Here is a 22877-nt window from a genome sequence, read left to right as displayed (position 1 = left end):
ATTTTGGGAAAACTGCAGTCTCTGCAGTATAAGAATACCTTGAGTGGGACCACAGGTACTTCATCATATCTAATCTGACATGTGGGTGCTCTGTTTGGAGCTTGGAAGATCTTATTTCACAACTGTATTCAAAACAAAAATAAGTTATTAAACAGTCTTATTGCCAAATATTAACTTTGTTCAGTGGTTTCCCCTGATGGAAATACATTCATAGTCATATTCAAGGCTTTAGGCTAAATTAAAGCTCCAGTGAGGAGTTTTTCGCTTATTATGAAACAAACTGAAATCAATATTGACGTCCCTTTATGACCTGAAATAGCAAACTAGACTCTTCACAGGAAGAGTGAATATTTCTATACAGATATTTTTAATGTCTGAAGCCACTGGTGGAGAATATAGATGTCAGGTAAAGGTAAACATACTTTAATAATCCCCATGGGGTAATTCAGTTCTTTTCCTTGTGTTCTTTTTTTATCATGCTACATACACACATAGTTTGATATACATACAATCATGCACAAACATGCTATGGACATGCACTAAGGAGAGATGTCAGAGTGTGGAGGCTGCCATCAACCAGCATCACCTGAGCAGTTAGGAGTTTGTTGCCTTGCTCAAGGGCAGTGCCCAGGAAAATGGACCAGCACCTCTCCAATTGCCAAACTTTGTCCACTCTGGGACTTGAACTGGCATCCCTCCAATTCCCAAGCCAAGTCCCTATATGGGCCGAGCTACTGCCGCCCCCCCATCCACGGCCACCGATGATTATCTGCATGCTGCTGATACAGCCTTGTCTTACATCTCCCATGGCAAAGATTTATAGTGAGTGGTATGTTTGACTATTAAAAGAAAGCAAGAGGAGATTTTCTAGAAAACGCTTCTTACATGTGTACAGGAGAAAATCAGCAAAGAGATAAGAGGTATCACTTTGTCCACAGGGGGCCCCAAAATCATCACAAACAGAAATTTCCTCACAGAAGCTTTAAGTTTAGTAAGCTTAACTTAAGTTTAAGTTTAAGTTAAGCAATCAAGGAAACTACCTTACCAGTCAGTTTAGGAGTACCTTGAACACAGTGAGGCAGTCTCAGGAAGAAAGTTCTTGGTTTGATTCCCAGCTGGTGGCTTTCTGTGATGAGATTGCATGTTCTCCCCATAGTTCAAGAAACATGCTCAGTTGGGTATTTGGTGACTCAAAATATCTCTTTAAATATACTGTTGATCCCCACAAAACAAGGTAAACAGTGTAAGTAGTGGATGGATGGAAGTGGAACAAGATGACTCACATCTAGCATTTAGCCCATTCAAGAAATTCCAGCCAGAGACCAAAGAGAAGGTCTTCATTTTCACTTCTTCTATGAAATGTTCTTTAAACGGACGCAGAAAGCAGTGCATTGTGCTCGAGAGGTTATGCATAATTTTATCCAAGCTCATCATTAATGGTAGAAAATAGCAGAAAAATTAGTAAGAACTTTGGAGTAAGTTCTCAGTCATGATGACAGATGAATTTTGAGTCTGCTTTTTCAGCCTCGACTTCATCCATCACCCGATATTGGCGACAAACTTCCTCCCACAGCTTATCCCTCTGTTCTCAACTTTTAAATCATTACTATGAATATTTCATCACCCAGGTTTTTCAAACTGAGAACTGCAACTGCAGGAAACCAATAAAACACTGACCACTCTATATTGTTGACCCTCCAAACCCAAGAATAACTCAATTAGATGTAACATCAGAGGTCGCTTCTGCAAAGATTTGGATAACAAAGAGGGTTTGAGGAAAAAAGTTCCCTGAATAGGTACTTTGTTTTGCAATTTTAACTTTGAATACTGTAGTGCTCAAGTTTAAGACTCGCAACCTGACTTGGACTCAAGATTAAACCACTTAGACTCGAGCAACAACTGCATTCGAATGCCAAAAATGAAGCAAAGAACTCAGACTGATGTATTGACAATGATTATTCTACTGCTTTATGTCACTGCTTTTATTAAAGGCCCCAATAATTTATCAATTTTGGACTCAAGTGCTGTAACACGTGTTCCCCTGTACAGTATGTGCGTTCACATGTCGTTTGAACAGCAACAGACTCCTTCAGGATGCATGGAGAGGCTACTTATGTAATGGCAACTCATGACGACTTGAGCACAAGGGACTCATGACTGCACTCAGGTGTGACTACAACACTCGATGTAACACTTCCACTCCTGCAGCTTCTTTTCACTGTAACAATCAGAAATCATAAAAACAGTCCACAAAAGATTACATTAAGACTAACAATATAACTTTTTTTTTTAACACAGTGCACTCAATGAAGCATAACTACACTTTGCACAGTGTATTACATAGAGTATGGTTTGATATGTGGGCTCTTTGAAGCTCAACTCAATGTTTTTATGCAGCAAAGTTGGATTTTCAAAAAATGCAGCTCAGATGGAAGAATTCAGACAAAAAACCCCAGAAGAAAATCATTGCAATAAAAGAAAAATCAATAAGTTACAATAAAAGAATGTTAAAAACACAATGCTTTAAAAATTATGAAATAAAAGCCTGACTAAAAAAGGACTCCAGAGACAGAATCTCTTCACTGAAGCTGAAAATCAAACCAGCGCTGTTCACTGAAGCCAGCATGAAAAGCACAAAAACACAGATCTGCAGTGACCTCTACTAACGGTCCACGCTGTCCAACAACATGGGCATGTGCAGCTTTCTGTTCTCTGTACAACAGTGAGGAGGTGGAAACTCTCCTCCACACCAACTGTGCTCATGCTCCACATAAACCACGAGCACGCACACACGCTGTGATCACACAACCGTGTTCACACGACTGTGCTGTGAGCGCTGAAGCTGCCAGCCGTCCAACCCGAGCAACAGGTGGACCGGGAGACAGGGAATTACATAAGAATGAAAACCCCCCCCCTCTTTTCTCCCTCGATTCCCATTATCTCCAAGCTATGAAGAAGGAGACACTTTGAGATCCTTCTAAAACCTGCCCTTTCTGCCTGTGAGCAGATACAAACCTGCTGTTAATACAAAGTTTTTACTGAATTTCTTATTCTAATTTAATTCCTACTATGTTTACTTTGTGCTGAAGTCAACTGTGCAACTTTTAAACTCCACAAGGTGTACAATGTTGGTATGAGAAGCTGTTTAAATAAAGACTGGTGATCTGTGAAATATCACAAAACAAATCTTGATCCACTTTTCAGCTCTTAGTTTGTCAGAGACGTAATGAGCCAACCTCTGTAACCTGGCTCTCTAATCTCTGACTGGCACACACTGTTTACTTCTTAATAGAAGAAATCAACCGTGATTGTAGAGACACATTACTATAATTTGACATATGTTGTCCAGTGGTGCTGCTGTAGGAATTACTTTAACAGCATTATTTTAATTCGGCAGCTCTCTCAGAAAAAAGAATGGGCAGAAAAAAAGAAATTAAAGAGTTTTACTGCCCCCTAAAGGACAAAGAGGACTAATGCTCCTCAATTTTAATCTGATTCTGAAGGAGAGTAGTACAGATGTCACATCTTTGCTCCCTTACAGACCTCTGATGTCCTTTTCTAAATTCAAGTCTTTAAAATGCTTTACAGGAGAATAAGAGCAGCTTGAAATCAGTGATACTGAGGCAGTTTATTTCATTATGGGCTCTCTTGTATGGCTTTTGATTTTTTTGTCTTTTACATGATTTCATGTTCATGGTGCAGAGCAAGGATTCATTCATTTAAGGTTGGTGGTTTTATTCCAGCTCCTGCAGTCCAGTGATTAAGTGTCCTTGGGCAAGATATTGAACCCCTATTTCTCTCAGTGGTGTGGGCATCAAAGTAAAGATGTGTATGAATATGAATACTTAATACAGATGTGGGGCTTTTTGTGGGGGTATTTTTAATTTTTAGTTTTTTATTATTTTCTTTTTATTCTTTTTGGGTCTGTTTTTTTTTTTTTTTTGCTTTTTTCCAGAAAGTGTTCTTGCACCAAAAAATGGCTTTATTGTCTATCAACATTACATCCACCACTTGAATAACCAAGAAATAACACAAAAATACTGATGGACATTTTATTAAATATAGCATCCTCTGCCATCAGCATATGAATGTGGTGTGATTGGCTGAAGGAGACGTGTGATGTGGGTCAGACTAATATAAAATGGGCTATAGTGTATTACCAGTCCATTCATGAGTAATTGAGTCATAACATTTCCTATCAAACAATAATGTGAAAGAGGTTCTCAGGTGAAAAACTACTCACTTCAGTATAACTGGAAAACTGGTGAGGAGCTGTCTAAAGAAAGGTCACATGCACATGCAATGCAGAGGAGTGCAATAAATTGTGCTTTTTATCCTCCATTACCCATAATGCAATGGTTTCCTTACTTGTTCTGAATGGCCCCATTTGATAGATGACAACATTTTTAAGACTCCCCAACCCCTCACCATACACACACAAAAAAAAGACATTTCCTTCGCTATCAAATTCCTGTATCCGCCTAAATTGAAACATTATCTGGAAAAAATATAGAGTGGCAAATTAAAAAAATACTTAAATAAATAAATAAATAAATCACCAGGTTTACAAAAGAAGTAGTTAAAAGTGATTCTGCAGCATGCAAACTCCAGGATTTTAACACATGGACAGTCTGCCTCTAGTAGCAATGAAGCTGAGGCCAAGATATGACTCATCATGATTTCTTGTCTCTTTTTAAATAATTGTGACATTTGGTGTAGATTCATCATCAGCCTTAATGGGAATATTAAGCGATATTTAATGGTCTGATTCTAAATTGATGCGCTCCCATGCTCACTCTTCCCATTGGTGAAGCTACGGTGGCCTTCAAGGACAAGAAGCTGCCATATGGTCCTCCATTCGTCAGGTTGTCTATCAATGCAATTTATTTTGTGCACAACAACCACTCTCTTCTTCTTCTTTGGCATCTACTTCTTTGTCTTCCATCCGTTGCATTTTGTGCAGCCACTCACGAAATGCAAAAACTATATGCTGCTAGTTTGTCAGTGGCAACATGGTGGTTCAAGATGGCAGCATCTGCAGAAAGGGACCCGCTCTTTATGTAGATATACAAGGCTAATTTAAGTGAACAAAAACAGGATTATTATATTCAGGTGATTAAACACTAATTTAAACACACTTATCAATATTATATTCCATTTCTACCAAGTCTGTTATGGGCTGCTAAATACTACACACTGCACCTTTAAGTGTATCTGGCTGTACTTTCACAAAATGCTTTGCTAGCAGTTCAAACTATGTGCATTGTTTCTATTTAGCCTTGCTGTGTCCCTTCTGTCATAACTCCAGGCTCCCTCTAGGGATGGTGCCCCCCAGTTTTGGAATCACTGCCATGATGCAATCTGACAGCGCACCTGCAAAGTCCCAAGTCTGCACAGATGGTAAATCCTGCTCATTTTGATTCAGCATTTACTTCTGCAGGCTGCTATACATCCTCAAATTGAAACAACACTGATGCCATCACTGTGACACCACCAGGGCTAAACTCTCAGAGCCGACAAAGGTCACCCAGAGCCACAGAGGCCATTCAACTGCTTTCAGGCTGACTTTAATCTCTCTGCTATAATCTAATATTTTTAATCTGTCTGCAGATTGGCTGCAGGAAAGTCGGCGAACAGGAGAACAGACAGTTTAATTCAGTTTCTGTTTGAATAGTATTTAGAGATAAATAAAATGGGAGAAGTCAATGGCTGTTACACGGTTTTGGCTGTGCCTGGTTTGAACCTGAAGCGTGCGACTGCAGAGCTGCAGGACTGATGACGTGCACAGACACACAGACCATTACCTTTGACAATAACGAAAACAGTCAGCGCCATCTCCCTGCTGCGCTTCACTAACTGCTAACACAACTACCGCTTACGTCTGACAAAAATACCATAAAGTACCTCAGCAGAGAGAAGATTATGAGTCTTCTGCAGGTACCTCATGAATATGTATACACTCAGCCTCATGATATAATCCCACCATGTGCACCTATAACATACATACTGGAGCCTTAGTGGAGCTGTAAACCATAAAATGTGCCAATTCTCTTGAGTTATGCTGCTGTTACACTCTGTGCACAGCAGTTGAACACATAAGCACACACATATATTGTATCATAAATCAGAAATAAGCACACACTTCATGCATAATAACTCAGTGAAAGCAGAGCAGTTCTTTAAAATGTTAAACGACCTTTGAACTTGATTTACAGACGCAGTGGCAGCTTATTTTAAAGGAAGTCAGTCAGAGTCAACCAAGATCCATATGGCTGTCAACCTCACACAACAACACACACACACACACACACACACACACACACACACACACACACAAACAGTACAGAGCCATGACTCAAGGTTGGTCATAAATAAGCTGCCCGCTGCACCGGCCCTGACCTCCCTCTATTAGTGTTGAGCACTCTGTGGGCTCCAGTCTATAACCTGCTCTGACAGAAAGCATCGCTCCAGCTTATAAGACTGATCTGTTTTTCTTCTCCTCCTCCCACCACCTGTTTCATCACAGTGTGGGGTGATACCAGGGGTGGAACCATTGACTGTATATGAGAAGTGGATGTAGACACCTTTACCACAGGAAGAAGTTTGTGAACCACCCTTTTGAAATCTTAAGTTTTGCATTTTAATCGTCACTATCTTTGATATTTAGAACCACGAGTGTCCATAATCTGACAGGAGGGTGTTTGTTTTTAATAGAAAAGCCTTAAGATTGAAACCATGAATATATTAGGACTATGTTCACTGAGGTATTACATCAATTTACATTGTGTAAGCTTGGGTCATTTTTCCTTTTCACACATGCACCGCAATCTTGAAAATTGGATTTGTGGGAGCATCTCAGACACAGAAAATCTCCTGCTGTGGGGTGTGTGAACTCATAGTACCTGAATATATCAAGGCCTGAATGACCTGAGATTGTCAAGAAAATATCTGTACTTTATGTGTGAAAGGGGTAAATTAACTATTTTTGCAACAAGTGGAGTGTCCCAGGTTGAAGTTACTTGGCATGAGCTTCACTTTGAAAACCACAAGTTAACATCCATTTATTTTATACACTCTTTTTGTTGTGCATTGCTACTGGGGCTGTCAAACGTTTATTATAAGGAAAAAAAAAATCAGAATTATTGCTGAAATTCTTGATTTTCAAACTTCACATTTTAATTGTATATTTAATATTCTATGAATTGAACAACAATTTTACCTGTGTTTTTATATCATAATCGAATTAACGCACCAACATGCACTTAATGATCTTGGCTTTTAGATTTTTTTATTCAAATAAATGCTGCACTGCTCAACCAGTGTGGTCTGAAACCATGACTTACAGATAGGAGAAAGCTTCAAAGTGTTTCATGCGCAGGTCTACGGCGATCGCATACTTCAAAATAGTGCTCTGCTAACTAGAAGTAAATTGCTAATATTATGATTATGTTTGGCACAAAATGCATGTTAGAGCCATATTTGTATCAGTGTATCGTGTGTGGAATGTTTCATTTTGTTTGTTACACTTCCTTGTTGACACAGCAGGTGGCAGGTTTTACAAAGGTATAAGAAGAAGATCACACAATTAGTGGCAAGTGAGTTGCCTCCCGGGAGAAAGTGAAACATTTTTGATCAGTGAGCCTGTTGATTATTGTGCAAGGTATTTATGGATATAAGTCTATGCAGTTCGACAGAGATTTATTGTCTAGCGTGTGTAAATAAACCGGTTTGGTTACCAGTGCAAAGAGTGTGGACCAGAACGTTAATTGATTAATTCGCTAAGCTCCACAGGACGACGCGTCAACACAGTAAGTCCCAGCAAAGCAACCCCTTAGTGGCTTATTAGTTTGTTCAATTGGCGAAATCAAGTCACTACAGTGCATATTACTTTTTACTTGTCAACTGAGCTGTCTGTGCCCACAGCTAAAGGGTAGTGGTGTTGTAATGTTCCATAAAGGTGGCAACAGGAAGCAGGAAGACACTGCAGCAGCTTAACTACGTTGTGCCTAAAGGCACAAAATAGCATGTGAGTAGAAAAGAATGGGGTTAATGTTGCCTGTTAACTGTTACCCTAAGCTTATCTAATATATTATTTAGACTACCATCTATCACTGTTTGTGTTACTAAATGAAACATGATCTATAAAATGCTGAAATTGTTTTTTTTTTTTAATGTTGAAGCCAGTTGTATTTTTTCATTGGCGTGTGTCACTGATTTTACTGACTGTACCTTTAATGGCATTCGATTTCACAGGCTCAGTTTGATCAAATCCGAATCCTTAGCTCCAACATATATTATTTCATTTTCAAGGAAAACATACGGTTATATCTTAATGTGATAAAACTTGTGATTCAAACAACAGTGTGTACACACACTGACCACCACAGAAACATCATAGACTAGAGGCCTCACAGGGATTTGTTTGGGATCACCTCACATGTGAAGGCATGTGAGTGAATATTTGAGAACAAACTTATTAAACCAACAAATATTCAAAGGCTTTTAATGAGGGATTCAAGGCAAAGATCTGAATGTTTGTCACAACCTTCCCTGCTGTTTCATGCTCAGTGTTTGCTGTATTACATAAGTATCTGAACATGTCTTGCAGCGCTTTCTGTCAAAAATGCTCAAGATTCAAATCTGCTTTTGAAGCTTTTCTTTTCTGACATTTTCTGAGGACAAGCATCCTTGAAAAGCAAACAAATGACTGCATGAAATGATGTGTGCTCAAGGGAAACATGACTGGTGTTTTTTTTGTTGGTTTAACATTCAGTTTGTCTTCAACATTCAGGAGCTGAGTCATGAAAAAGGGCTCAGATAGGTTGAATATTTTGAATCAGGGGGTTTTATTGCCCTTTAAATTGAAACAAAAAAAGATGAAGATTTCAGCCACTGCCAGCTTGGGGCGCCGTAGTGCAGAAATCTGACGCTTTAACCCGTGAAAAGGATGTCAAATTTTTGCCTTAGTGTAGGTCTGTTTTTGTTTCAGTATAACTTTCTTTGTAAAGAGTCAATCAGAAATGAAGAACAACCATTCTTATTTCACCCCATCCTGGTTTTAAAACAGGATTTGTCTGGATTCTACAAAATGGCAGGCATATAATAACCTCAGAAATATAATGCAGCAAATGTTTAGACAACCTGGCACAAGTAAAAGAAGAAGACAAAACACCCCATACACAAGTTGGCCCAGTTTCTCCTTTACAAGCTGAGACAAAACTGTCCACCCAAGACAGATTTCAAACAACAGCTGAATGTTGAGTTTTAGTGCTCCCAAAACCCAGGAACTGAAAGAGGAGTGTGTCCAATAATTGATGTGTAAACTCTCATAATGTTTGTTCGTGGATGTAAATGCAGAAATCTGTCCTCGATGGATTAAGTGGGGATGAGAGAAAGTGAAAAAGGGCCTTCAGTGTCTAGTTTATCTGCTCTGCTGCTGTCAGGGCAATTTTTTGTTGATTTGTGTGGTTGTTTTATGGTTCCCCTGTTTGAACCTCATCCAAAATATCCCTTTAGTTGTGACACTAAAGAGGGAAATCAGGCCACACAGCTCAGCTTAGCCCTGCAGCTTGACTCAGCTTTTATTCACCCTGCCTCCGGTTAGAGACCATCAGCATCAGTGTGTTTATGTGTGCCTGCAAGAAAACACAAGCTCGCACGTTTTGCTTCATGCCACAGAATAGTTTAATTATCACACCATTTGACACCACTTGGGTCAGGTCAATGTTGTGGGAAAGAAACCACATCCATAAAGAAAGAGACTGTGCATGCCAATTCACCAAAATCACAAGGCAGCCATGCTGCTTTGATATCACGCTCAGGGAGGGAAGCTGAAATGTGATACAGTTCATTCTGTTGCAGGAAAGAGATGTCTAAATAAAGTGAATCAATCAAATCAGTATCAGTTCTACCCTTTGAGATAAAATCAGTAAATTAGAAGTTGAAGTTAGAGAAAATTTAGAGGTATAAGATATAGTTACAAGTTTCAAAGGTACATACATTTTTGGCAAAAAGACTCTGGACAAGCCTCTGCTTCAAGCGAGAGTTTTTAGAGTAGAGATTAAAAGAAATAACTCTCTCTTTATGGAGGAGTTTAAATCACGACTCCTTATACGTGTTCGTTTCTGACGTTCTCTCCTCCCTGCTGAAAAAGGCCGTCTGACTCAGTTGTGTCTTTGGTACACTTGTTTTCCTCCTGTGTCCCAGTCTAACCTTGGACCAGCGTCTTTGCCTCGGCTGCTATTCTTAGCTTCCTCTTGTGCTCCGGCATCACAGCAGATCTGTCAGTGTAAAATGCCACACTTGGCCGGATGCGTTAATAAAACGGGGCCTGCTGGTTGGGAGCGTCTCTGGAGGAAATGACAAATCACTTCACATCATAAAAGACAACAGAGCAGCGTTACTAGAAAAATATCTCATGGGAACAGCCTGGTGGTGCTCTCAGGTCGTGATGGAGCAGAATACTTGCAGGCCGTCCTAATCTCAATCCGTCTCTCAGTGAATGGTTGTAATTTCACCGCACATGGCACTTAAAGTCGTAGTTAGGCAGATGTATTCTCCCCTTTTACATGTTTATGCCTGGGGGGATGTGGTTTCAGGAGGAGATTTGGCTACACATACACACACTCGCTGTAACTATCATTTTCAAGGCACGGTGCTGTCAGCCACTCAGAGACTCCAGCTGAATAACTGTGGGCTGCTTTGCTCAAGGGCACCGTGGAAGTTTGTGCAGATGGAGGAAGAACGACATCCTGAATCCCCCCTTTCGGCCTGTTTTTATTAAAGTCTCATGACTAAATTATTAAACATGCAAACATGTAAGGCTGCAGATTGCAGTGCAGTTTGGCATGTGGGGCCCTTCACTTGCTGCATGTAACATCGGACTGATGACAGCAGCACCCTAAGGCCTGTGTGTGTATGTGTGTGTGCGTGTGTGTGTTATGGGTTATGAAAGCATGCGTGACTCTTTCTGACATGGCACAGTCATGGTTATGTATTACAGGCTGCAATAGGCAGGGGGGCAGAAACTGTAGTTGCATTAATGTTGCAGCATTGTGTTCATTGAAGGTGTCAGGGTATCAAAACTACAGGTGTACCAAAGAATATCAGGCCACGCTCTGCCCCAAGTCCACATGTAAGGTATTTATGAGCAGTGTAAACATGACTATTGAATGGTTTGAAACACTGTAGTGACATTATTTTTAAACTTGAGGCAATTTTGACATTAATTAATGCTCTGAATTTTTTAAGTTGAGGATAATGATTAGTGAGCAGGTGGTTATGTGGGTTAGAATCGTGACAGGGTCAGCAGGAGAGCAACACGATGAGGACAGGTCTTATTACCTTTCAAGTAGAGACATAAACAAGCTAACACAAAATACTGGTTTAAGATGATTTTACATGATTGAAAGTGATTTACTCATACACCTTGAAAAAGGGAACATTTTTGTTGAAATTTCTGTCCTCATTCAGCTCTCCTTCTTCTCAGAGCTTTGCAGTTGACACACCTTTGGACATAACTGTATCATGATGAGTTGCTGTAGTTTGTTTTCCTTGTTTTCATCGATTTCCTTTTTTATTTTGCAGATTTACCTTCTTGTGTTTCATCTCTTGCTCCCTCCCTTTCTGCATTAGTTATGAGTTAACCTTATGTCTTCCTTGATCCATGTTGAGTTTTATACCTTGTGTGTATTTTCTGTCATGTTTCTCAGTCATGTAATGTGTTTCCTGTTTTATTTTGTAGTTCTGGATCCCTGTGTATCCGGTTCAGTTCAACTTCCTGTCCTTGTGTGTTTCCCTCCACTTTGATTACACTGATTAGTTTCACCTGTGTCCTGTGTCCACACCTGTTGCTCGTTACCCTGTGCGTATTTAGTGTCTGTGGTTCCTCCCTTCTTGTTGGATCATTAGGTCTTCCTCTGTCCTCCTCATGCTCTCTGTGGTGGTTTCTGTGTTTTCTTTTGAACTTTTTCGGATTTTGTTAATGGACATTTTTTAGGTAAGTTGGTTTCATCTTTTGCCTTTTTCTTCTTTTGTTTAATAAATCCTCACTTAGTCATCCTCCTCTGTTTGTTACCCACTCTGACAAACTGGTAAATGTCACAACTTTTGACTTGTTGCTGTGATGATTATTACGCTCATGGTTTAAGTTGCTTTGCAGCAGTGTCGTACCCAGGCTGTTTGAGGTGCAGGGGCGAAAAAACGTGCACCTCCTTTCAAACCCATGTACTCTCACTTTAGGGTGAATTTAAATCTATGATGCATCGGTATAAAGGGGGGGGTCCAGGGGTCCTCCCCTAGATAATTTTGACCATCTAACACTTCATTCCTGCATCGTGGTGAACATTTCTGTTACCAATTGGGGTGGAAATTTCTATAATAATTATTATATTACATAATTCACATGACATAACATCACAGTTTATTGACTGTAAGGCATCCAGGAGTATTTTTCCACATTAAGTTCAATTGAAAGCTATTTTTTTTTAACGTTTTATACATTTAAGGGGCATCCAGAGGGCACTTTTTTTAACGTTTACTGAGTACACCACTGATTGGCAGCTTAGAGATACTCTCCCCACCTCTGCTGCTGCTGCCTGGATTGCAGGACAGGATGTTGCTCAACTTCTCCCTGATGCTTAGGGCCCCGTGGCTCCTCAGGCTGCTCTCACATCTGTTCAAAATTAATCACCGTTGTTATAGGGTTTTGACCAATCAGGATCTAGTATTCAACACATCTGGGGACACATTATAAATAATTACAACTCTGTTGCTGTTTCACTTAATGTTATATACCAGCCTTCATCAGGTGCAGTTAAGTTCTTTATGCACTTCAGTCTGCCAAAACGTAACCGTAATGATGTTGTAGACAGTGTACAGGTGGGGTGTGTTCAGACTTTTTTGACTGGGGTAGCCAAACTGAGATGAAGTATGTGTTCACCTACACATATGATTTATTTCTGAATAAAACAACCACATTTAAACACAAAGACAGCTACTAGGAATCTGTTGAAACACAGACTAAATAGTAGCTTTTATCGTGAGTCCCACCTGAAAAGGCAAATAGCCTCTATAGTCTCAGATTTTGGGGTGGCACTTGTGGTGGCCAACCATATTTCAAGGGGACCCATGCCATCCCTGGCCACCTCCTGCACACAGTATGTTACTTCTGAATGTTTAAAACAGGGACTTAAAGGAAATGTATGTTGGTTATCACAATAGGTTACAGTTTTCAGTTTCTTAGAATAGCAAAAACATTTAAGGTTGACATGATGTTATTTACTAGATCTTTTTATCTTTTTCATTGTTTCACTTTTGCACTTAAAAAATGTCAAATTGGACATGCTATGGATCAACACATTCTAAAACATTACATTGTTTGATTTATAAACATAATTGATGTTACATTTATTCTTTTAAAGCTATTTTTCCCCAAACTCTGAAAATAAAATGCAGGAGTTATTTTTTGGAGAGTGAAAACACATCATTGAAAACTTTCTTGTTGATTTTTAGAACCAAAATACATAGACATCAGTCAATATGTTATGATCCTACAGACTGAACATCTTGAGTGGTGCTGTCTTCAGGAGGTGAGCTTTTAGTGTTGCACCACATTGTTCTCTGTTGACATGGCTGCTGAATGTTTGCCCTGAACGCCCAACCAGAGAACTGTCAGAGTGCTGCACACACTGTGAAACACACCGCTGCAGGACAAATGTACCGTTAACAGACGGTGGACTGTGGGCTGTGTGCAGAGCAGCAGAGAGAGAGGGGGAGAAACTTTGACTGTATCTGTCAACTGTTGCCTGGAGTCGGGTATCAAACCTTGGCCATCGCCCACATCAGCAGGAACACGTCTCCTCCATCGCCTGGAGAGAAAACATGCGTGCTTGGTGCTCTCACACCTTCTCTCAGCAGGCTGAAAGGTAGAATCAGGAGTGGAGGGTTTAAACTCTGGATGCTCTGTGAATCTCCTGCATACAACTCAAACAGATGTTAAAAAGTCAAACTTCTCAGGCTGGAACACTTTGATTTTGTGAAAAGCCTGAATCTCTCGGTTTCCAAAATAAGGATCAAGTTTAGGTCACTTCCTTTCTGCCTTTCTCCTCTGTCACCACATTTACTTGGTGTTTGACCAGCTAGACCAGCTTAAGTTATCGTGTAGATTCCCATGCAGTAGATTCATCATCTAAACTTCCAGCAATTAACAAAAAATAGAACAAAGAATAGGTTTTAAGATTAGTTGTACTGCTGATGCAAGATTCTTACTCTAGCAATGTGAAACCTTAACAGTAGTGAAGAATTGAAGTCTCAGAAAGCAAATGGAAGTAAATTGTCTCTTTTAAAGGTGATAATGGTTCCATTATGGTGATAGCTGTTAAAGAACAGATGATATAAATTAAGATGTAGGGTTGAAAGGGTGAGTTTTTTTTCCAAGGCAACTGTTGCCACATTCTTGGGTTTGAATTTTACTGTTTCCTGTTTTATTTGTGGATGTGGATTTATCTTTTGTGGCCTTTTTGTCTTTATATCCAGTGTACTTGGCCGGTTTTGGTTGGACCTTTTTACTGAACAAGTTATTCTTGGACCATCAAGGTAAGCTTTGTTTGTGTCTTGTTTATGTTACGGTAATTTTAAACCATAACCAAATATGAGCATTTCAACATGGGTGTCAATGTGACTCCCTGAGCTTTTGAAACCAGCCTCAAGTGGACACTCAAGGAACTGCAGTTCAAAGCGTCTCCACATTGGCTTCATGTTTCAACACCTAAGTTGGCCGCCTGGTTGCTTCATTTGCTGCTTCGCCTGTGACTTCTTTTTTTGCTGCTGCTGTGTCTTCTGCTTCTTCTTTTGCATGTTAGTGATCGGTGTATTTTTGGTGCTCGACCTTTAATTTGACAACACAAAAAGCTTTTGTGCTTGTCAGAGGGTGGGGAAGGCCCTTTGCTGATGCAGCATCTTAATTCATGTTGCGTCCTCAACAAAACTCATACAATACAATAACTACCAATATCTTATAGCAGAAAATGGGATCATGAATGGTCACTTAAAAGCTAAAAAGCCTGTAGTTTTGCAGAATAAAAAAAAAAGTGATTGATCAATTTCAGATTTCAACATTTTTGTTTGTACGTGTCATGCACCCTGACAGAAAATGGCCGAACATAATCATTTTAATAATCAAGCAAATACATCAACTAATTATAGGGATGTCAAATTCCACTTTAGTGATAAAGAAACCAGTCTCCTGCAGAGGTTTATGATCAGCCTCAGCATTCCTGTCCCTGTATGCTCTGCTGACAGCACATACACACTATATGTACAGCTGTAAAATCTGTTGCTTTCAACCTCTCTCATTCCTCTTCCTCCGTCAGAAATGCTAAAACCTCCCTGAAGCGTGCTCCTTTCTCTTTCTTCTCCCTGGAAAAAAAAAGGTCTCGGTCATTAAATGTACAGCAAGCCGAGCGCACAGTAGCCTATGCATGGAGACCCTGCAGGCACCAGGGGGGTTTCATCTTGATAAACAGAAGAAATGACCCTGACCGGTGGTGCACTGAAGCGCTTTGAAATGGTGACCTTTGGCAGACTGTAGCCTACATATGCTCCATTTCTCTGCACATACTGGGGGATTTCTATAGGGGACTCAGGAGGACTGTTCCTGCGCCGGCATGCTGTGGCTGTCATTTGAATTACAGTCCTTTATGTCTATGCAGCTTCTGTTTAACTTTTAAATTCTTGATGTGGTGCTGAAGTGGTTTGTTTTGTTATTTCCTGAAAAGCTGCCAGTTTGGAGATTGGAGATTTTCACTCAGCATTGACTGTATAGGATTTGACATGGTTTAGATTGGGAGGAGTTTTTATTCTTGGCTGCATGCTGCTTGTTTGAAATTGGGCCAGTCAGGAAAATGATTTGCAAACACTCATTTCAAAGGAGCAAAATCCCTTTTTCTGAACTTAAATAAGTTTCTCTGTTGCAGTAATATTGTTTCAGAGAATATTATACCCGTAATGATGTTAAATGTGTTCCCAGATGGAAGGATGCCTCATGATTAATGAGTCCCTTCCTAAAAAGGAGGATTACTTCTTCTTGTTGAACACATACAGTCGCTACAGGGACACTGAGATCCTGTCTTCCGTGTTTATTTGTTCAGGGAATTTGTTGAGCAAACACAGGCCAGACGTATTCTCTATGTAAGACTCACTTTTTTTTTTTTTTTTTAAAGGTCCAGCTTTGAAGGCGATAGCTTTTCTGGCTGAGGCATATGAGTAGATTGACTCCATTCTCAGGTCTTTCATTCACTTGAAATTCATGCCAGGAGCTGGTTAGCTTAGCATAAAGTCTGTAAACAAAGGGAAACTGGCTGGTTCTGTTCAAAGTAACTTCTATTTGCAGATTCTGAATAAAAATGTAGAATTTGCATGAGAAATGTTCTTTAGTAGAATTGACCATGTATGCAGGAAAACAGTCTGTGCGGAGAGCTAAAGCAGGCAGATCGTACACCGAAGCAATGACATCCAGGCCCCCCTCTGCAGTAATCTAGTAATGATTTATTCATCACTTTTTTAAAAAGATATCTTCATGCAAGTGCAGCTAACACACTGTCCTAGACTGAACATTTTGACATGAGACACAAATCTGCCCAATGCCGATTTGCAACAGTCCATCAGCGGTTAGATTACCTGACTACCTGGAACACACCAGAAATGATGGATCTCACCTCTGCTCAACAAATATTTTAAAAGTTTTCTTGTCCTGGTGGTGATATTTCGACCAACTTAAGAATCATTAATTGTAAGTGAATCACAAGATCAGACTGAAGCATCTGTGTGTTTACTGTTAAACTCAGACCTTCCTTGCTTGGACTTGGAACAGATAAACTGGAGCTTTCCGGGGGACATAATAAACCAGCATTTATGTTCCAGATGTAAACGCAGCACTGAAAATGAAGCCTTGGCTGGAAGTCTTTTTCATAATCATTGCCTTACACCGGATTTACTAGAAAGTTTGCAACCGTCCCCAGGGGCAAACAATGCCTCTCAATATCAGACAATGGACTATGAAATAAAAAGGAGTGATCACATCATATTACCCCTCTTTCTCTCTAACCCCTGTGTCAAATACTTGATTCTAATCAGTCATATATCATATTCTAGTCAGCAAACCAATCCAGGAAAAGGACTCCAACACATTTCACCTCCACCTATTGACACTGCATCAAACTGATGGACACTGGCAAAAGTATATTTCTGTTGGAATGCGAAGACATTAAAGTTGTATGAATCTTCTTGCTTGCTTTTTTTAACAAACAGGATGATTTTTCAAATTATAAACCTTCTTAAGGATTACGTCTTAACTGATATTTTCCTTGCAGTGTGACAAAGTGCATCCTGACCTTCATGTTCAAACCTACAGACACTTTAATATAATTGGAGATTTAACCAAACAAACAAACCATCAAGATCCAAGCTACTGAAAGATTCACAGAGTGAAACTGGGGTTGACTTCAGTATTTCTGAAACCCTGGTTACAGCTTTGGTGGAACAACAAGCTGTCATTGTCTGGAGCACTTGTTGCCTCAGCTGCAGAGCTCCTGCTTTCCGTCTGACCTTTGACCTCCTTGAGAAAGGAGGCATGGCTGGAAAACTATTTCTATTCAGAAATCAATAGAGCAGAAGATACATGTGTGTGCTATCACACAAAAAGAAGTCAGTTCTTACATTTTCCTGTCAAACTACTGCTACACATACAGCAGATTTGACTGCTGAATTTAGTGAGCCACCGTTTCTTCTCATAGCCTCTTAAGAGTCAGATTTATTCAGAGTTTATTGATTACTATCACATATTTAAATGAGTGTCATCATTCTTCCTTCAGCAGTTCTCTAGCTCTGTGTTTTTAAAACGTTGGTCTATAATTTATCGGACAGACCCTTTTTATGGGCCATTGACCTCTGACCTCTGACCTTTTTGCAAGGACTGCAGGGAAAAATCCATGTATTAACAATTTATTGACTTTTCTTACTGCAGCCACTATGATTTATGGTAAAAGCCTCTATTAGGCTAATTAGCCACACCATGAGCTGGGCTGTATGTCCTACAATACCACCATTGCTCCTACTTGAAATATCTCAAAATCCAGAGTATGTATTACCATTGTATTCAGTACAGACATTCATGGTACCCAGAGGATGAACCACATTTTTATTTGTTTACTTTTGCCCTCTAAAGTCAAATGTTTTGCTCTGTTTTTTGCTCAAAATGAAAAACATGTACCTTCTACTGGATTTACTGGTACCAAATTTTGCACAGACATTCATGGTACCAAGAGGCTGAATCATGGGGACTTTGGTGCTCCCTGACTTTAAAAGGAACATCAGTAGGTCAAACTTTTAACTTACAATTATAAATATCTCTTCATTCACTGGATTGATTGAAATTACATTCTGGTTACAACATTCGTGGGCCCCAGAAGACGAATCGTGATGACTCACCCTTGGACATTTTCTGTTTTGGGTGCAATATATCAGTCTCAACAGAACAGGATCCAGATGTTTATTGAGTGTAAAATATGTTATTTGGCTTGCCATATAACTTAATGGAGATATTCATGGTACCAAGAGGTTGAATTGGAGATTATTTAACTTAGTAACAAATAGTAAAAAAAATATCTCAACAACCACTGATCAATTCACATGAAATTTTGTACCGACACCCATGGTTTTCAGAGAATGAATCAAATTACTATGTTAACTTTCGCATTGCACCTCTGAAAGGTTGGTATTAGTTGTAAAAAGGAAATGCCCAACTACTTTTATATTTATGCCCATGTCAGGTTAGTCCATTATTTTGGTTTTTGACCAAATACCTGAAACATCATACTCATCGATCTAAGTTGCTCATTTCTAAGAATTAAACTATGTGCGCATGCCAACTTCAAACATGCTGTTGCTTGCTGATTAATGTCCCCATTCAAAAATATGAATGTGACTTTAGTCGACATGCTAACCTGCAAAACAAAAGCATGTCAGCATTGTTTGTAGAAGGTGAGCAGAGCCGGCCCTAACCATCTTGGTGCCCTAGGCAAGATTTCAAATGGTGCCCCTTGTATTGTTACCAGCTCTACCAACAATCACATCACATATACACTTAAAGAAAAATTACATAAAGCTTTATGTTTTACAGGTTTTCTTTATTTAAAAAAAAAAAATTGCTTCTAAAAGAACATTAATAAAATGGTACTGACACGTATATTTAGCAGGAAGAAATTATATTTAAGCCTAGCCTATATTTTCTTTCTGATTGAGCTAACAGCTACCAAATTGTAAATAAACAAAACAAAGACAGTGAATCATGAACACATATAACCTTCAAAAACTGCTCCGCAAACCAATTTTTTTTAAATCAAAAGTGAATCACACGATTCTAAATGTATACTCCGCAATGTGATCCTTGAAGGTAAATATGTAGCACTTATTAGTGCAACCCTGTGTGTAAACTTAAGTTAATTGCAATGACTTGGGCTATTTAGTTTTGCTGGTTTCTTAATAGAAAGTGAGAGTGTGATGCTTTATAATGATGTCATCAACATACTGGTTCATTATTGCTGATTTGCATTTTAATGCAGTCCTGGTTGTTAATAAGAAGGTGGGGAAACCATGACTACACCACTAAATGACTCACTAGAAAGAGTCATCACAACCTGGAAACCCAAAAGTTACGCCACTCAATGACTGACCTTTAAATCCTGTATTAGTGTTAAAATAAACTAGTACAGGTCATAACTCCTTTATACAAAGTATATAATGAGGACCATGGTTTTAAAATAAATCTAAATGTTAAATGTAAATCTAAATGTTAAATGTAAATCTAAATGTTAAAAATAAATCTAAATAATAAATATAAATATAAATGCTAAAAATAAATATAAACGTTAAATATAAATATAAATGCTAAATATAAATCTCAATGTTAAATATAAATATAAATAATAAATAGAAATCTTAATGTTAAAAATAAATATAAATGCTAAATATAAATGTTAAAAATAAATATAAATGCTAAATATAAATGTTAAATGTAAATCTAAATGTTAAAAATAAATATAAATCTAAATGCTAAAAATAAATAAAAATGTTAAATATAAATCTAAATGCTAAAAATAAATATAAATGTTAAATATAAATCTAAATGTTAAATAAGAATCTAAAGGTTTAATGTAAATATAAATGTTAAATAAAAATATAAATGCTAAATATAAATATAAATGTTAAATATAAATACTAAAAATAAATATAAATGTTAAATATAAATATAAATGCTAAATATGAATCTAAATGTTAAATCTTAATTTTAAATAAGGTTCTAAATGTTAAATATAAATATGAATGTTAAATATAAATGCTAAATATAAATATAAATGTTAAATTTATTTTTAACATTTAACATTTAGATTTATATTCAACATTTCGATTTAGATTTAACATTTAGATTTAGCATTTGGATTTAACATTTAGATTTAACATTTAGATTTAGATCTAGCATTTGGATTTAACAATGATTTTAACTTAATATATTTTTCACAATAAAATGAAATGTGAAGATCACAAATATTCCTAGAAATGTGATAAAAAAGTGACTTTTAAAAATTAACTCCACATTTTTATGATGTTTTGGAGCTAAATGTGGAGAAATGTTGCTGTTGTTATTTTCGGTGTGCACAACTTTACAAACTGCGCCCCATAGGGGAACACCTCACTTGGCTCGGTAATAAGCAGTATGAGGCGGTCTGCCGGAGCTCGGTCCGTGGGAGGGGTCTGCCAAACCTTTCTCTCTAATTGACCAGGGAGCAGAAGCAGCCGGGGGAGCGAGCAGCCTCCGACGGAGAGAAAGAGAGGTAACTACTCAGGCAGACCGCGTTTCTGTCTCTGACGATATTGAATCACAGCAGGTGGATTTAAATGGATGAGCGCGTGGCGTGGATTACTTTGTTTCCATAAGTAGCCTAGTGTATGATAAAGTGATACTGAGCAGTTGTACTGGTTGTGTGGCTCTGTGTCATATCATGGGAGTTAATTTAAGAATTGCTTAGCTGGACTTTAAAATGCTTGCAGTGCACACACGAGAGGAGGGGAATATGAGAGCAGATTTTGCTTGTGCGTACTTTTTTTGCAGCGACAGAGCTCGAAATCAATCTCAGGGACTTTAAACATCTCAGCTAGTGTTTGTCTCTTTGTGCGTGTTTTAGCAATAGAGGCGGACGCATGGGCTGGATATACCCCAGGTCTCAATGGCTGATCTCGAACTGTTTTACTATGATCCGCCGGGTCCCGGGGACACCTCCCTGGATTTGAAAAAGCTCCACGAGCTCAGCAGCTGCGGCGGCGGGGGAAAGTCGCTCCATTTCGGCGGAGGAGGAGACGCTTCAGCACCATGGACAGGGACTCGGAGAGCCGCGTGGCTGGAGGAGGTGACAGAAACATCCTTCACGTGCAAAAAGCAACACGAGGAAGAGGAGGAGGAGGACGTTCGGTTGATTGAGACAAGTTCAGTAACCCGCAGACTGAGTCAGAGCTCGTCCAGTGAACTGTACGAGGAGGAGGAGGGGGAGGTGATGGAGGAAGAAGAGGAGGAGGAGTACCCGGAACTTTACTTATTGTCCGATGAAGACCTCTCTTCTGACGGCTCGGGGAAGTCTGTGGATTACGGATTTATCATCGCAGTGACATGCCTGGTGACGGGCATCTCTCTGGTCGCCATATCCTACACAGTGCCCCGAGAGGTCCGAGTGGATCCGGACAGCGTCACGGCTCGGGAGATGGAGCGCCTGGAGAAGGAGAAAGCCCGGGTGGGAGCCCATCTGGACCGTTGTGTGATAGCGGGACTCTGCTTGCTGACCCTCGGGGGCGTGCTGCTCTCCACCCTGCTTATGATCTCCATGTGGAAGGGGGAGATGATGAGGAGGAAAGCCTTCGCCTATTCCAAACACGCAGCCAAGTTGTACGGCTCCATCAGTCTGAGAGGAGGATCCAGCCCCACCCGGGAGTCCTGCTCGCATTTGTCAGCGGCTGATGAGGATTTAGAAGTGCTAGGCTGAATTTATAGACTGAGAAAAGTACTTAAGAAATGCAAACAGTGCTCTCGTTCAATCGAGGATGTGTGGGGATTTTATGCCTTTTTCATTTCCAGCTGCTGAGGTTGACATGGACTTTATAAAAGGGTGTGTTCACATTTTTTTCAAACCTGTCTTAATTTCTCTGCAACATGTCCCTATGCACATGGAGAGAGGTTTTGTTGTCTGGTGTTGTTCCTACTGCTCACACTGGCCCTGAAGAGATCCAGTCCTAATCCGCTTAGGATGTAAGTGATTGGGTCAAAGGTCACGGTCCTGCATTTTGAGTAAAAAAGCAGTTTGAACTTTAACTCGATCCAAAAATAAGGGTTTGGTAATTCACTTTCATTGATTAAACATTAAAGTAAGACATTTAACTGCCCTATTGGAGGCCTGTTGCTTCAAGTCATAGGTAGACAGTGAAATACAATCCATAAAGTCCACACTGAGAATGATACATTTAGAGGTTTGTAAGATGTCTTGCACAAGCTCTATAATACTCTTTAAATAAACAAGCTTTATTCCTAAAGTTGGAGCTAGGATGTATTCAATTGGCCGTTGAAAATCATTGTTGGATACTGTTGAATGGACTAAAAGCTACCTTTTTAAAGTGGTGATAGGTTAACATGGTTATTTGTAATCATGTTATAATTTGAGATACTGGGCACTTGATTTAAGAACATCATAAAGATTCATTCCAATAACATGACTTATTTTTATACTTCTTTAATTTGGATGCAAAGAGTTATCAGTGAACAAGTCCAACCCTTTATC

At 39.2% G+C, this 22877-nt stretch overlaps 1 protein-coding gene across 1 annotated transcript; it reads left to right on the top strand.

Annotated features, from left to right (window-relative positions):
• The first annotated feature begins 11909 nt into the window (after positions 1–11909).
• LOC117828405 (transmembrane protein 74) lies at positions 11910–22632 on the top strand. The gene is made up of 3 exons (XM_034705532.1): positions 11910–11998; positions 14536–14595; positions 21240–22632. The coding sequence occupies exon 3, from the start codon at positions 21282–21284 to the stop codon at positions 22086–22088; it is 807 nt and encodes a 268-aa protein (XP_034561423.1). The 5' UTR covers positions 11910–11998; positions 14536–14595; positions 21240–21281; the 3' UTR covers positions 22089–22632.
• Positions 22633–22877: the final 245 nt, after the last annotated feature.

This window comes from Notolabrus celidotus, chromosome 16 (genome assembly GCF_009762535.1).
Source record: "Notolabrus celidotus isolate fNotCel1 chromosome 16, fNotCel1.pri, whole genome shotgun sequence".
Taxonomy (NCBI): Eukaryota; Metazoa; Chordata; class Actinopteri; order Labriformes; family Labridae; genus Notolabrus; species Notolabrus celidotus.
This window is presented reverse-complemented; position numbering and strand designations above follow the sequence as displayed.